General features: G+C 48.7%; 1 protein-coding gene across 1 annotated transcript in view; it reads left to right on the top strand.

Annotated features, from left to right (window-relative positions):
- Positions 1 to 17925, top strand: part of LOC147012527 (uncharacterized) — a 202139-nt gene that overhangs the window by 86487 nt on the left and 97727 nt on the right. The window contains exon 8 of the mRNA XM_085855737.1: positions 13091 to 13153. Within this exon, the coding sequence (XP_085711863.1) occupies positions 13091 to 13153 (63 nt within the window). The remainder of the gene's footprint in view (positions 1 to 13090; positions 13154 to 17925) is intronic.

Here is a 17925-nt window from a genome sequence, read left to right as displayed (position 1 = left end):
AGATTGTGGTGAACCCTATCAAGGATTATCCGAGCAAAGACCTTTCCCAGCACTGAGAGCAGTGTCACCCCTCGGTAGTTACAGTCCTGGCGCTCACCCTTCCCTTTCGAGAGAGGGACAACAAAGCCCCTCTTCCAGTCAGTTGGGATGATGCCTGTGTTCCAAGCAGAGCACAGAACTGCATGCAACGATATGTGTACAGCATTTCCACCAGCCTTCAGAAGTTCAGCATGGATGCCACAGATCCCAGGAACTTTACCCCATTTCAAAAGGTTCACCACAGCATGTGTTTCCACAAACAAAGGTGGATCACAGTTTATTGGAGGGTCAGCAATTGGGATAGTAACACCCCTGACATCCAGCTCAACAGCTGTTGTATCAACCTGGTACGGCCACTCAAAGTAACCGGCCCAGCGGGTCTTCACTTCTGATTCCTGTCAAAAGCCCACCACCTTCTGGACGTTCTGGACACTGGTGCTCAAGCAGATGGTGGCGAACCCGATCAAGAATTATCCGAGTAAAGACCTTGCCCAGCACTGAGAGCAGCGTCACCCCTCGGTAGTTGTTGCAGTCTTAGGGATCATGCTTCCCTTTCCAACGAGGTACAACAAGCCATATTGGATTTACCCCGAAATAAAAAAATACATCTTCTTCTCCAGAATGGCTGGATAGTTCGAAGGGAAACTTCTCACAAATGTTCCGCAAGTCTTGGGTGTACATGTTGTTCAGGAATAATTGATGGGTCACATGGTTAGGCAGCCATATGGGAATGAAGAAAATATTAAATAATGTTTTCTCTAAATGTATCTCTGAAACTGCACAAAGGAAAAAATTGAAACTTGCAACACGATAAGTACTCCTCATGGGGAATGAGTGAGATTTTTTTTAAAATGACATCATGGGTGCCCTCATTATGACATCATAATTGCATATGTAGAATGCCACATCCGATCAGTATAAAAATCTTTGAGGGTAATCTCAGGATAAAAGGGTCCACAAAAAAAAAAATTAATGATGATGTCGGTCACGTGATTCGGCAGCCATGTATATGTGTGTGTATGTATATATATATATATATATATATATATATATATATATATATATATATATATATATATATATATATATATATATGTATATATATTGTTGCGAATTCGCGCCCGCCGGCGTGCGGACGTCCGCGTCACTCGAATCGCGGCATGTCGCCCACCGGACGGACAATTTCGTCGTGACCCTCTCGGAACAGCGCCGGGAGGTAGTCACGGGTGGGAGTTTAACCCCACCACGACCGTGCAAATTGCCTACCCGCGCAGGATAGGGTTGCTCGCCAAATTCGATCTACCTAAGTACCTGCGCGGATGGTCGACCGGGCGATCGTAACACGCCACAGGCCGACTCCGGACACGAACCGCTTAAGCGGTCCGTTCCATGCTACAGTGATAACCGAGCGGTGTTATCGTCGGCCTTGACGGTTCCGATTAATTACTGGGATGTTTCACCCACTACGAACCCCTTTCCATGATGCAAGATGGAGGGTCAATAGAGAAAAGACAAAGCGAAACGGGCACAGTTCAACAAGCAAGCATTTTATTCACACGCACACACAGACAAGCACGTAAGGCACGTATTTACAGCAATACACAATCAAAATGCACATAAAGCAATTAAAACAAAAGAAACGATGCAGAGCTACAACCGAATACGCGTACACATGGCAACACTTAAACAGTTCTACTTTACGAGACACGGCGCCACAAGATCCATACAAAAACCCCAAAGAAAAGAAAGAAAGAAGTCGCGACTTCCCTTTGGCTGGTGAGTCCCTCTTCCGCGACCGTCAGCGTGGTCGCGCCCGGCCCTGACCTCTCTTGCGGCCGGCGAACCCTCTCCGGAACTCCCCGTCCGGACGCACAGGCCCACCTCGCAACGGGTGCCACCGCGTCTCCCGTCCGTGCCTTCGTGACAGGGCCGCTCGCCAAAGCGCGGGCACAGAACCTCTTCCTGAAGACCAACTCTCCACAAAAACCAACTGAACCACCAGCCAAGACGAAGAGGAAGAAAAAGCGCTCCTTGCGCCCGCCCGTGTCCGTCTTTTATCGCCCAGGGCTCCGCGCTTCGCCCCGCGCCGTTCTCGGCTCCACCTTCCTTCAAGAGGGTTCCCGAAAAGCGCATTCCCTCACGCTTTCCCTCCACCCCGCTCCGTCCGGGGGCCGAGGGAGTCAGTTTTTGGCTCGGAGCCAGAGAATTATTCCCCCAAAAAGAGGCCCCACCTTTACATGACCTCTGACCTTTGACCTGCATCGCTCTTCCTCCACTCCAAAGCGCGGGGAAGTCAGACCCGAAAAACAGGCGGGAAAAGCCCACCGATCATGTTGGTTTTTGTTTGTTCCTCCCTGGAGATCGTAACTGCACGGAGCCTGTTGAATGGCGAGTGGCGAAGATGTGGTAGCAGTGTGGGTGGCGCTGTGATGGGGATGGCGTGGTTGTTGAAATGTTGTGTGTTTGAAATAAAAGATAGAAAAAGAAAAACGCCTAACTCAAACGATCGCAGCCCGAATGGATCACATAAATTCCCTCTATACAACGGGTTTGGGCTAACGAGATATCTCACCTTCGGGCCCTTTATGGTGCAATGCGAATTGCCACAGCCGTAACAATATATCTATATATGTATATATATATATATATATATATATATATATATATATATATATATATATATATATATATATATATATATATATATATGTTGTTGTGGTTGACAAAATTCACAAACCACCATTCAGGTCCCTTAGGTGAGATATCTCGGTAAGTATATGTGTAGTTAGGCCCAAACCCGTTGTCTAGAGGGAATAAATGTCATTCATGCGGGCTGTGACTCTTCAGGATAGCCGTTTTTCTTTTACTATCTTTATTTTGGACCAGCCGCCATTATTACCACCACCAACCACGTCTCAACAGCCATCACACAACAACCACCAACCACAACGCCGCTTCACAACAACAACCACCAACCACAACGCCGCTTCACAACAACAACCACCAACCACAACGCCGCTTCACAACAACAACCAGCAACCACAACGCCGCTTCACCACAACCGCCACGACCTTTACCGTCACAACTCGCCACCATCGCATCCACACCATCTCGCGCCACTCGTGGGCACTGATACTGGACTCGTGCAGGGCGCGCACCGAGCAGCGTATTCAGAGACATCACAAACTTTCCGAAGTAAAACGGATCAAAAACGACTCACGCCCACTTTTGTTCCGTCCAATCGGTGAGCGAGGGGCGATTTGGCCAATCCAAGGAGGGATGAGGTACACATGCAGCTGCATGACGTCACGGGCAGGTGCAAAGTGCGCGAGTTGCCGCGCTGGTGCTGCGCATGGAAAAAAAAAACAAAAAAAAACAGCAAGCCTCACTTTCGGGTGCACAGGATTCCTGGGCAAGGGGTGGAAGACCCCCTTGACCGGGGCACAGGATGGAAACTAGTTAGGGGGAAGGGTTAGCTTAGTTAGACCGACTTCATGGGGCAGGGGTAAGTCCTCATGGAGTCCGTGGAATGGATTAGTTAGAGGGATTGTAGCGAGATTTAGGTTGGGAAAATGGAGTATGGGATTATTTTGGAGACAGTGACAGACTTGTGGATGTGTAGAGTTGACGTAGTTTAGCTACGTAGTGTTAAAAGGAACGTGCTTTAGTGTAAGGGACGACGTGGGAGCACGAGTTAGTTAGGGGATGTAGTTAGAAGGATGGCAGAGTTCAGCGTGAGTGTGTTGAAGAGTTGTGAGGTGAGTACATGATGAGTGAGTGAGGCCAACGGCTCTGTGTGAATGGAGTGAATGGGGAATGCATGGTGCGATGAGTGATTGGGGGGAGGAGTGACTCCTGCCCAAGGGACCCCGGGGTCAGTGTAGAGTGAGTTAGGGGGTTAGTCAAATTTACAAAATGGAGGTCGTTTTGTTGTTGGTGGGAGTGTAGGCTCGAAACCCGTTTGGAGGGGTGCAGGAGCCCTGTTGACGGGCTGGGAGCGTGGCTGCGAAAGGTGAGTATCGCTGAGTGGGTACCCCGGGCACCAGGCTAGTCGGCTGTGGTAGGCCAAGGGCCCATGGGGGGCCGGGATAGCGTAGTGGGCACGGGTGCGCCTGCTTGGTGCGGGGGCCCGGGGCGCCATTAGCCGCGTGGGCAGTGTTGTGGGCACGGGTGACCCTCGAAAAGGGGCCTGGGAAGCCAGCCTGCCACGTGTGCGTTTCAGGGGAGGTGCCATGGGGGGCACTCCCCGGTGTTAGGGAGCTGGTAGGCTCGGAGGCAGTGTAGTGCCCGGGGGTGCCATCGTCGGAGAATCGGCAGAGGGTCGTGCCTGCCAAAGGGAGCCACGTGTCCCAGCCATGAGACCGTGTGAGGGCACGGAGAGAAAATTGGGGGGCGAGGCCCGAAATTGTGAGGACACCAACACAGGCAATTGGGAATCTGGGTTGTTAGAACCAATAGTTTAAGCGAGAGGCGCTTGTTGAAAGCCCCAGGGTAGTTTAACAGTTAAATGGTTAGGGTAGATTAGGAAGTGTACCCCTCCGCACCATCCATCCCCTCGCTCTAGTTGTGGGCCGCTGGACCCACTTCGTGTTATAGATCGCCGAACTCTGGGGAGGCCATTCTGAGGCTTCGTTGGGCCTCGACACAGGACGCTAGCTCTCCCTTATTCCCCTCCGGGAAGGGAATGTAGGGGTTGGGAGTAGGCTAGGTGACAGGATAGGTTAGCCGAACAAGGACAGTACAGGGGGTTAGGGGACGATTTATAGTGGGGAAGTAAAAAAATAATAATAATAATAATAATAAGTTGGGGCTAAATTGGGGTTTGACAAATTAAGGGAGTGGGTATGTACAGCGACAGGCAAAGGCGATAGGTGGGAGGGAGACAGGTAGGTAGGTCCGAGCCCGCCTTCCAAGTGGCCAGCACCACCGCACTCCCTCCACCAACCTCCACTGAACGGCAAAGGCTGCCCAGCTTCATCTGCTGGCTGTGTTACTGCAAGGCCTGTGCCGGCCCACTTCATCTGCCGGCTGGCTGTTTTTCTTCAAGGCCTGTGCCGGCCCACTTCATCGGCAGCTGTTGTGTTGCTGCAAGGCCTGTGCCGGCCGGATCATCTGCAACAGTGGTACTTCAAGGCCTGTGCTGGCCAGTTCATCTGCCGGCTGTGTTTGCCTGCAACGGCCTTCTTCTGCGGGCTGTGTTTGCCTGCTGCCTTTGCCATGCCCACTGCCCATGTTCACCAGCCCCGTTCAATTTTTGCTTTGCCCCCCCTGTTCATTTCCATGTGCACCAGGATCCGCAAGGCAACAGTTTGCAAGCTGCGAGAACTGCCCCGTTGGCAGCTACAACACGGGCCTGCAGTGGCGGCCCGTGCACCGTGTTTGTGTTCATCCATCCATTCGTTGTGTTCATTGCGTGTGCCACTTGAGCTGGCACGGAGACTGCATTTGTGCAGCCCATGCACCGTTGTGGTTCACTGCGTTCAGTTCAAACCATTCATCCATCCATTCGTGTGTTCATTGCGTGTGCCACTTGAGCTGGCACGGAGACTGCGTTGTGCAGCCCATGCACCGTTGTGGTTCACTGCGTTCAGTTCAAAAAGGAAGGCCTTGGACTGCGTGTGAGCAGCCGGCCACGTTCCCTGTCACCTGCATTGTTTTGAGCCAGAGACTGCATGCGAGCAGCCTGGCTCCCTGCTAACTGCTTTCTTTTTGCAGAGTTCATTGATCCTGGGCCATGGTTTAGTGTAAAATTTGTAAGTTAAGGTAAGATGTACTGTACATATGAGTGCGCCCCCGGCATGTCTGTCTTAGCGCCGCAATTTTATTTGAGTCGTCCGTGTGAGTGAGTTTGTTTAGGTAGTTACTCAGCCCTTAGGTTATTTATTTTGGGGACACGAATACCATGAATGTCGCACTCAGGGATCCGTTGGTAAAATGTACTAGGGGAAAACTACACATGATGGCACACGAAAATTTGACGACTCGGGACGAGTCTGTAAAAAGGGGAGGGGGTAGTGTTGTGGTTGACGAAATTCACAAACCACCATTCAGGTCCCTTAGGTGAGATATCTCGGTAAGTATATGTGTAGTTAGGCCCAAACCCGTTGTCTAGAGGGAATAAATGTCATTCATGCGGGCTGCGACTCTTCAGGATAGCCGTTTTTCTTTTACTATCTTTATTTTGGACCAGCCGCCATTATTACCACCACCAACCACGTCATCAACAGCCATCACACAACAACCACCAACCACAACGCCGCTTCACAACAACAACCACCAACCACAACGCCGCTTCACAACAACAACCACCAACCACAACGCCACTTCACAACAACAACCACCAACCACAACGCCGCTTCACAACAACAACCAGCAACCACAACGCCGCTTCACCACAACCGCCACGACCTTTACCGTCACAACTCGCCACCATCGCATCCACACCATCTCTCGCCACTCGTGGGCACCGATACTGGACTCGTGCAGGGCGCGCACCGAGCAGCGTATTCAGAGACATCACAGACTTTCCGAAGAAAAACGGATCAAAAACGACTCACGCCCACTTTTGTTCCGTCCAATCGGTGAGCGAGGGGCGATTTGGCCCCGCCTCCAGGGCGTTGGAGGGCGGTCGCTATATGCAAATACATGGATCAAAAAGCATTCACGCCCACTTTTCCTCGGGCCAATGGGGAGCCAGTTAGAGAGGTGAAAGGTCGGAGGCAGAGGGTCAAGGGTGAAAGATCGAAGCCACGGGGCTTATATAAACGGCTGCGTTCGTCAGTAAAAAAGTTGTGCGGAGTTCAAGAGAGTCGTCGGTGGAGCTGGAAAGAAGTGGGAGAAGTCAAGAGTGAAGAGTTGGGACGAGCCAAGAGAGGAGACGGAGAGGGCGAGTAGACGGAGCTGTGGAGAGGTGGCGACGGCGAAGACGGACGAGGGGGTGCTCGCGTCGGTGCCGGGAGCTGCACAGGGAGAGGCCAGCAACGCGACCGAGGTCGAGGAGGAGACGCTCGCCGCAGGACCCGAGACAGGGTGATATCCTCCTTCCCCCGAGCATCAGCAACCCCCTCCTGTTTCCCCCCCGCGCTGAGATAGTGCGACAAAGGGGGCCCCTTTCCCACCCCCTACCAGACACTGTCCGCGAGGCCCGCGGAGTTGAGGCACCACCGCCACTTCGCGTCTCATCATCAGACGGGTAGGCCCGACCCGGTCTCGGCCCCAGGCCCGCCTCATCCTGGAGGGTGGTTCTCTTTTCTTTTGCTTTGGGAATATGTGTTGTCGGCGCCGTCTGTGAAGTAAAATTGTATAAGTGTTGCCGTGTGCCCGGTAGTCGGTTAGATCTGCATTGTTGCATTTGCTTTTTGTGTAATATTGCATTGTCTTCTTCTTTTACATGTGCTTTTGGTGGAATTGTATATGTGTGCTTTCCGTTCATCGTGAAATAAATGTGCTTATTGTTGAACTGTTTTCCCGCTTCGCTTCGTCTTTTCCTCTATTGAATCTCCATCTTGCTTCACGTAAAGGGTTGGTCGTGGGCTAAAACGCCCGATAATTAATCGAACCGTCGAGGCCGACGAATAACACCGCTCGGTTATCCCGATAGTACGGAACGGGTCGCTTAAAGTGGCCTGTGTCCGAAGTCGACCTGCGGCGAGGTGCGATCGCCCGGTCTACCCTCCGTGTGGGTACTTAGGTAGGTCGAATTTGGCAAGGAAGCAACCCTATCCCACGCGGGGGCCGATTGGCACGATCGCGGTGAGACCGAAAGGTCCACCCGTGACTAGTTCCCGGCGTTAGTCCGAGAGGGTCACGACTGGATTGTCCGTCCGGTGGGCGACGTGCCGCGATTCGAGTTACGTGGCCGTTCGCACGCCGGCGGGCGCGAATCCGCAACAATATATATATATATATATATATATATATATATATATATATATATATATATATATATATATATATATATATATATATATATATATATATATATATATATATATATATATATATATATATATATTGTTACGGCTGTGGAAATTCGCAGAGCACCATATAGGTCCTTAGATCAGTTATGCCGATAAGTCTGTGTTCAGATAGATTTCCCCACCGTTGTCTGATGGGATTTATTCGTGTGATCAGGGCTGTGATCTTTGAGATAGTGTTTTTCTTTTACTATCGTTATTTTGGACCAACCGTTCACAAAAACCACCTCCACCACCAATAACGCTCTCACAACCGCCTTCACACAACCACCTTCTCCACCACCGCCTTCACACAACCACATTAACCACAAGCACACTACCACACCACCTTCACGACCACCACACAATGCCAACCACGCCACCATTACAACAACCACGATCACCTCAACCACCAACCATGATCTCCTCAACCAGAAACCACAACAACCATGCCGCCTCAACCACCACCGCGTTTTCTACCTCGGCACACGGTTGCCAGAGGCCTGGCCTTCGTTGAGGGAAAGCAGGCGGCCCCCGTTCCCCCCTCCCCCGAACGAATGGCGTCTCCGCAGTGGATTTCACCCTGCGAGGGACAAAGAGAAGAACCAAGACAACTACCGCGGCGGCGCGCGTTCCTAATTTGGCGGGAAAACGCTTCCTTCTGGAAGTTTCCCGTGTGTTCTGGAAGGAAGGGCGGGAGTTGAAAAGGGGCGGGGCTTGAATATAAAGCAGAAGAACGCGAGCACTGAGAAGAAGAGTGGGAGAGTCATCACCGTTGTGACAAGAAAAGAGTGGTCCGAGTCGTCGGAGTGGTTGTGGCCGTTCGTGGCTGGGTCGTGGTTGTGGGGGCTGGCTCTCGCAGTCTCGCGTGGAGCTTGGAGTCCGTGAGTCTCGGGGGAGGCGTGCTGAGGAGAGGAGAGAGCTGGAGGGAGCTCGGTGGTCGCTCTGGGTCGGATCATGAACGACACGGGCTCGTGGAGCTCACCACCCGGTCCCGTTTTCCTTTCATTTTCTTCTGGGTGTTTGTGTGTGTGTTTGTGGCACCGTCTCTAAGTAAAACTGCATAAGTGCTTGTGAATAATAATTATAGTAATCGGCTGTAGGCTTTTGTTTGCTCTTGCTCTCCTTCTCCCCTTCCCCCACTGCATCATCCCCATCAATTGCATTGCCTTGTATTAAATAAATGTGCTTGTTTAAATGTACCCTGTTCGTTGCGTCTTTTCCTTAGTTGAGCTGCCATCTTGCACTCGGAATATAGTTGGTTTTTAAATAGCCGGTAAAGTGATCGGGTCCAACGGGACTGCGCGATAATACCCCGCTCGGTTATCCCAAAAGGAAGCGGGCTGCTTAAGCGGCTTGTTTCCAAGCGGTCCCGTTGAGGTACAATCTCTCGGTAATCTACCCGCGCGATTAATTAGGTATATTGACAATTCGGCGATTGACCCTGTAGCGCGGGTAGGGTACGGAGAAGGTTGTGGTGTGGTTGAAAACACACCCGTGGCTGGTTTTCGGCGTTGATCCGGAAAGCCGCGACTGGATTGTCCGTTCGGTGGGCGAAGCGGCCGCTATTGGTTAGACGCGGTCGTTCGCACGCCGGCGGGCGGAAATCCGTAACAATATATTTTAAACGTTCAAAAATCTTCTTCATTCAAGTAGCTGAACAGATTGATGTGAAACTTTACACGAATGACCAACTGTCCATGTGGAACAAAAGGTTCACACATGATGTCATTTGTCACATTATTTGGCAGCCATATTTGATTTAAGCTAAAACCTATAAAAATCTTCTCTACAATGGCTGGACAAATCTAGGGGAAACCTCACGCAAGTGTTTCCCAAGCAATGGGTGTACAAGTGTGTTAATGAATAATTGATCGGTCACATGGTTTGGCAGCCATATTGGATTGAAGAAAAATATTATATCATATTTTCTCTGGAACCACTTAATCAATCGACGTGAAACTTCAAATTTATGGTCTAGTCATGATGGGCAATGCAGGTTTTAAATTTCAACTTAATCGGACACATAGTCTGGCAGCTAGAATTATTTATTTTTGTGACATGGGTCCTTTTTGTATTTTTTGAATAAGGCTCACTTGGCTTTGTCTGGATGGGTTTGATGGTAGAGGAGTAGCAGCTGAAGTGTAAATAATATGCAGTTTCCTCCTGACAACTTAATCTTTGCTTTTTTTTGGCTTGGGTTCCATTTGATTACCCCAATGCAGGACTGTACCTATTTGGTCTTCCATTTGATTTGAATTGAATTAATTTTATTCCCATTCTAAATTCAATTGAATAATGGATAATAATAATAATAAAAAAGTCATGTGTCAGGGACATGCGTCCGATCAAAGTGGGACGTCTTGTACCTGGCCATCACTGCCAGCGGTTATAAAATGGCTGTTCTAATTGTCTCTTAATTATATAACACACTATCACACAAACGCCATACAAAATACACCACACAAAAACAGTCCTGGCGAGGGTCTGCAATCTCTGATTGCTCTTTTTCTTGTTTTTTTTTTATACTGGGAGTTTTATACAAAGCACAGGGAAGAGGGTCGACCAGACGCTATAATAATGAAGCAAACCAAACAAGTCAAGAAGACACAAGAAGGAGAATGGAATATGAAAACTTGTATTCAATGGAGAAATCAAAGCTCATATACTACCCACGAGGCACCACAGATATCACTTTCACATGACAAAAATCATGCAGGGACTTCCCTTCTCTTTACGATGCGCAAAGTAAACGCAGGACTCAATACAATGGTGTCCACTTTAAAGATTAGGTGCATGACCGAGAGTCAGTCGCAATGGTCCCCAGACGAAGTCAAAAACATCCACGAGTAGGGAAAGTGATGAGTTGTTCTTCCACTTGGCCACGTGGCCCTTTGTCCTTTTATCTCTGGCCCTCCAAAACACAGGGTGATCCAGCTTGGGTACAAACCACATGCGGCTTATCCTCTAAGTGAGGTCTCCATCTTCCTTGCACAGCAGTCTCTCTTGGTGTCCTCTCCAGTCTCCACTCTTGCACACTCGTGGACTGCCTTGTGTCCTCTCTCTATCTCTTGCATGGGGTTCACTGACTCTCTTGCCCTCACAAGCCTCTCTTTGTCCTCTCACATGGACTCTGCGGTCACACCTCCGTTCTCTTCTTCCTCCTGGGCGGAGTCTTTCTCATGGGGGCGGCCACAATAAAAATATCTCCACATCTCTTCTTTCAGGTGCTACAGCCCACTGTGCCACCATGGCTGGCACACAATGGCCCGATTGATTGTAATTGGCCTTTCACACACGTGGCACCTGTGCCTCAGCGATGGGAAGTCCTTACCGAGCCCCGCTTATAACAAGAGATTTTTATGCATGCATTATTGATGGCTACCCTGTCTATAAATTACATACGCTGCCTCCTCAGCGTCACGTTTGAATGAATAAGTTTTCTTGTGTAAAATGCGTTTTGCTTAGTACAAGCTAAAATACACACTATTTGATGAAAAACAGGTGTTTTGTACATGTATCGTTATTTGGAACTAAAAACGGGACCAGGACAAGCTGATGTGTTGTTAAAAATGCTTGCATGAGACAAATTCGACCGTTTTTGCATGAATACATTTTCCTGTGTAAAATGTGTTGTTTTGCTTAGGCCGAGGTCACATTTGCCACGGCGGCCGTGGGGTCTCCAAAATCTACGGCCACGAGCAATTATACGGCGGCCGCAGTATTTCCACGGTCACACAATGTAGCAGTCATATATGTTTTTATTTTTCGGGGAGCTGCACGGCGTATTTATAAATGTGGGGTTGCCGTACGTTCTATGATTTGATGTCACACGGTGACCTTCGGGCGTTCCTGCGGCGGCCATAGAATTTTCAAGGCAGACGCAGGGGGGCCCGAATGGGTTATAGTGAAGTAACGAATGGGTTATTTTTTTAATTTTTTTTTACCAGTTTTTTTTTTTTCGGCTTGTCGAATTGCTACGGCGAATGTAGAAATGAAAAAAGTTATAACTCCGCGTTATTCCACGGCGACCTTACGGCCTGTAAAATATAGCCATACAGTGTAGGGCCACCCTGAGGCCACCTCAGAAACTCTGCGGCCGCGCACGTTTCTGTCAATTCAGAGGGCGTACTGCCGCCGTATCCTCGCCGTAGAGCAAATGTGACTTCGGCCTTAGGTCTTAGAAATTGTGGAGACCGAAAATGTGGGGTTGCCGTACGGTCTTTGATTTGATGTCGCACGGTGACCTTAAGGGGGCCCTGCGGCAGCCATAGAATTTTCAAGGCAGACGCAAGGTAGCCTTAAGGTGCCCGCAAGGCGACCGCAGGGGGCCCTAAGGCGAACGTGCGGCCAGACGGACGGTAACGAATGGGTTAATTTTTTTTTTTTTTTTACCAGTCTTTTTTTTCGCCTTGTCGAATTGCTACGGCGAACGTAGAAATGAAAAAAAGTTATAACTCCGTGTTACAATTCCAAGGCGACCTTACGACCTGTAAAATATAGCCAAATGGCGTAGGGCCACCCTGAGGCCACCGCAGAAACTCTGCGGCCGCCGCACGTTTCTGTCAATTCAGAGGGCGTACGGCCGCCGTATCCTCGCCGTAGAGCAAATGTGACTGAGGCCTTAGTACAAGCTAAAATACACACGATGTGATAAAACACACGTCTCTGCATTAGAATATTGATTTTGAACAAAAAACGGTCCTGTTGCATGGCAATCTAACCTACTTGAAACACACGGACCTCACTACGGTTATCACAGTCTAACATTGGATCCCTCCCCCTTCTATGTGACAATACATACCATCTCACCCCCACCCATGCTTGAATAATGGATGTACTTATGAGTGATGGGACAGTGCTGAGTGGTGCTGCCCTCATCTTTACAGACAATATCATCAATGGTGATTTAATCATCGCTCACCTTCAGCTACAACCTCTCCAAGTTCACCTTTTGATTACTTTTCATTGGAAGGGTCCCAATAAATTCACAAATTAGTTTCACATGTTTATTATATTATTTAGAGGTCTTTGCCCTTGGGTGAATTTCTTTGATATCATCTTAACTTGTGCTCCACTATCTTCTTTCCCTCCAGTGAAGTTCCTCAATATCCTGAGCACTCCGGAAGTGATTCTTGTTTGTGAATATGTCGAAGGACGTGAGTTTTCTCACTTTATTTAACTGAAACTTTCCTGATGTTTGTGTCCATCAAGTACACTAGTACTTGAGCAGATAAATCATTTAGTAATTTGTAAACATGAATGATGATGTCCTGATTGTTATGACCTTATATAATCTGTCTCAGGCGAATGCTTGACCTGGTATATTTATTACAGGAACAAAAAGAGCACAGAAGATACATTCACATCTTTAGTTTCAGCTTCTCATGTTCACACACAGTCTGGCGTAGCTACAGTCAGTTGTATTGAGCTTAAACTCGATGGTTCATTCAAAGAACAAAGTAAATAAAATATTGTCATATATATATATATATATATATATATATATATATATATATATATATATATATATATATATATGTATGTATATGTATGTATGTATATGTATGTATATGTATGTATGTATATGTATGTATATGTATATATGTATGTATATGTATATATGTATATATATGTATATATGTATATATATATGTATATATATATATTGTTGTGGGCTGGGAGTCAGGTGAGAAGACCACAAGGGGGGAAAAGCTATCTCGGCTCCCACCAGACTCCCCGGAATTGTAGTCCATCACACACGGATAATTCTATGACGCGGCGCGTCGCTAACCGACCGTGGACGCCAATAACTCAACCGCGTGACCTAGGGTCCTCCCGTCTATGGATTAACTGGGTTACCTAATTAATCACATGATTTAATTACCGGGGAACACTCCCTCGGTGCGCCTTGTCCGAGCCGGATCACTTTACCGGATCAGATGCAGCCGAGCGACACTGCCAAGGACATACCGGCTAAAAGGAACGGATCGTTGGGAATAAAGTCCCAGCTACGCTAGGATTCGGACCATACTGGATAAATGAAAGAAAAGATGAAAATGAGCTGGGAACATTTCTCATCATAATTTATTTCCAACCAGGCGAGGAAAGATATGTGGTACAGTGAATAGTTTTATTGGGGCATGTTATGCAGGGATATAAATAAATGTGAGCAGTGCGGCAATATTACAAGCAACTTGCAAAGCAGACACAGAGCAGATTTAACCTGAAATAATAACCTTCTACAATCTTAACTTACATGGACAGGCACATGGGGTTACAATAACGTCTTGCTGTCCGTCGGTCTTCGCTCACCACGATGGCCACAAATGTTTTCCGTGGACGGCAGACATCCCCCCGCACCTCTGCCTTGATGCAGCTGCTACCAGGCAGAGGCATGCTGTGCGGCCGGATCGCTCAGGCTGCATGGCGAACCACGGAGCAGGCACATTTACCAGCGCTAACCTTGGGTCGCCGGGGCACGGCACGGGGTTCGGTGCAAGGCGATTCATATCACGGAGTTCGGTGCATTCATATCACGATTCGGAGTGAGATGATTCCGCAGCTTGGAACCATCTTGCCGGAAGTGGAGTGCAGCCACTTCCAGCCATCACGGCTGGGCCACGCAATGACCGGGGCCAATCCAAGTGTGTGATTCGGGTGACGACACATCGCTTCAAGTCGTCGCCCCCACCCCGGACCACGGGGTCTATAAAAGGACGGATCGAGAAGCCATCCGTCCTCTCTCTCTCACGTGCCAGCTCTCCAACTTCCCTTCTCCACCTGTACTTCTTCACTGACCCGCTTGCTGACTCCGCCCTCTCCACCCGCCCTTCTCCGCCCACTTGCTTCGGACTCCACCTCTCTCCACTCACTGGCTTTTGACACCGTCTCTCTCCACCCACTGGCTTCTGATTCTACCCACGTCCCTGCCTTCACGCCTGACGGTTGCATCTCATTCTCTGGACTGACGCAAGCTGCACGAAGTGCCACGAAGCAAGAGACGACGCGCCAGCTGTCAGGGAAGTATCGCCCAGCGGAGCATCCCCCCAAAATGTACTAGTAGTGCAGTCGGGCAATCGTGCAAGATATTGAGAAACCGTTAGCCTCATCTCCTCTCTTTTTTTCTCTTCATTAACTCCTCTTCATTGGTGTGTGTGTGTGTGTGTGTGTGTGTGTGTGTGTGTGTGTGTGTGTGTGTGTGTGTGTGTGCGTGCGTGCGTGCGTGCGTGCGTGCGTGCGTGTGTGTGCGTGTGCGTGTGCGTGTGTGTGTGTGTGTGTGTGTGTGTGTCATGGTGCCTGTCCTCGCTTAAGTTAAGATTGTACAATAATTACATAGGGATAACTCTGCTCTGTGTATGCTTTTATAAGTTGCTTGTATATTGCCGCACCTCGCACATTTCTTCCTATTCCTGCTTACACACCAGAACAAAAGCGATATTCACTGTGCCACATATCTTTCCTCGCTTGCCTGTTACTAAATCCCTTTGGAGAAATGTTCCCAGCTCGTTTTTGTCTTTTCTTTCATTAATCCAGCATGGTCCATCTCCCAACCGAGCCGGGACTTTATTCCCAACGATCCGTTCCTTTTATCCGGTACGTCATTGGCAGTGTCACTCGGATGCATCTGATCCGGTCCAGTAAAGTGATCCGGTTCGGACAAGCTGTACTGAGGGCGTTTTCCCCGGTAATTAAATCACGTGATTAATTAGTAACCCGGTAACCCATAGATGGGACCCTAGGTCACGCGGTTGAGTTATTGGCGTTCACGGTTGGTAGCGACCCTCCGTGTCATGGAATTATCTGCAAGCGACGGCCTGCAATTCCGAGGAGTCTGGTGGGAACCCGAGATAGCTTACCCCCCTGGTCGTCTTCTCACCCAACCCCTGGCCCGCAACTATATGTATATATATGTATATATATATATATATATATATGTATATATATATATATATATATATATATATATATATATATATATATATATATATATATATATATATATGTATTTCCTTCCCAAGAAATACTTCCCAAGAAGTATTTCCTTTCCTTCCCAAGAAGTGTCTGACTCCCAAGTATCTCTCCCCGGTTTCTCCCTCCTCCGGTATGACAGACCTGAGCCTCGTTCTGGTGGAGGTGTTGCTCTCTTCATCAAAGACTCTATTCCTCACTCTCCATGGACTGCTCTCACTCCCCCACACCCCCAGGAATACCTCTGGCTACGGCTTCCCCTCCACTCCCACCTTATGTTTATATGTGTACTGTACCGTCCACCGAACAGTGATGACTCCATCTATACCTCACTATCTGAAAACATGGACCATCTTCTATCTTCTCATCCAAACTCTCTCTTCCTCTTATGTGGTGACTTCAATTGTCATCATGCCAGTTGGTTCGGTGTGGGTACCTCTCTCACCTGTCATGGCACCTCAGCAAAAGCTTTCTGCGACTCATTGGGACTGACTCAATCGGTCAACTTCCCGACCCGGATCTCAACCAATGGTACTCCATCTCTTCTGGATCTGATTTTGACAAATTTCCCTGACAATATCTGCTGCTCTTCCTTTGCTCCAATCGGTTCTTCTCACCACGTCCTTGTAAAAGTGGACATCTCTCTGGCTGTTATCAGAGAACCACCTCACCGCCGTCGAGTCTGGCATTTCACTCAAGCCGACTGGCAGGGTCTCCAAGCAGCCATCAAACTTACAGACTAGTCTCCCATCACTACTTTCTCAAACATCAACTCATCCTGGGAATTCTTTCAAAGAAACTTGCTCTCATGCACAGATTTATCCCCTCTCGTCTTCAGTGGTCCTACCCTTCCTCCCGCCCTTGGTTTACTGAAGCTTGTGGCGAGGCAGTTGTCCTGAAACAACTTGCCTTTGCCTCATGGAAAGCAAACCCAACTGAGGGCAATCTTAGTTCCTTCCACAAAGCTCGGAACAAGTGTGGTATCTACCCTCAGGAGAGCCAGAAAACAACATCTTTCTCATCTCCAGTCTGAACTCTCAAACCTCTCTCCCTCCTCAAAGTCCTGGTAGCGCTTAATCAAATCTGTTTCTGGTGTTTGTTCCCCCTCTATCCTCTCCCTTACCTCAAATGGCCGCACTGCTGATACCGCACGTGAAAAAGCTGAATTCCTAAACTCGGTGTTTGCAGCAAAATCTTGTGTCCCAAACCCAACACTTTCTCTACCCACCTTACCCAGTCGCACCCAACTGTCCCTGGACTCTGTGTCCTTTTCTCCTAACAAAGTGGAGAGCTTGCTTTCAAACCTTGACTCAGATTCTGCAACCGGTCCAGACGGCATCAGCCCACGTGTCTTCAAAGTCTGCTCTTCTGTTCTTGCTCACCCTCTCTCTGTTCTATTCACCCTGTCATTTGCTCAAAGTCATCTGCCATCTGCTTGGAAATCTGAAAACATCACTGCCCTGCATAAAAAAGGTGCAAAAACAGATCCCTGCAACTCCAGACCAATCGGCCTTCTCCCAATCATCAGAAACGTTATGGAATCCATCATTGCTTCAGACATGAAACCCTTCCTCTTCTCCAATGGCTTGATTTCCGATCATCAATTTAGTTTCAGACCAGGTCACTCTACCATGAATATGCTGCTTCTGCTCTCCCATCAATGGATGGAGGTCCTCAATGCCAGACAGGAAATCCGAGCCGTATCCCTGGACATATCACATGCTTTTGACACAGTCTGGCAGCCTGCCCTACTCACCAAACTCTCTTCCCATGGTATCCAAGGCCATCTCCACTCATGGCTCGCAGACTTCCTCTCCTGTCGCAGTCAACGTGTGGCCCGAAATGGAGTTCTTTCATCCCCTCTTCCTGTCCAGGCTGGAGTTCCTCAAGGTAGGGTTCTGGGCCCTGTTCTTTTTCTGGTTTTCATCAATGATCTCTCCGACTCTGGAAAATCCTCTAT

This window comes from Eptatretus burgeri, chromosome 14, assembly GCF_056783735.1.
Source record: "Eptatretus burgeri isolate ZD-2024b chromosome 14, Ebu_testis_v1, whole genome shotgun sequence".
Classification (NCBI taxonomy): domain Eukaryota; kingdom Metazoa; phylum Chordata; class Myxini; order Myxiniformes; family Myxinidae; genus Eptatretus; species Eptatretus burgeri.
The sequence above is the reverse complement of the archived record's forward strand: the minus strand, read 5'-3'. Positions and strand labels throughout refer to the sequence as shown.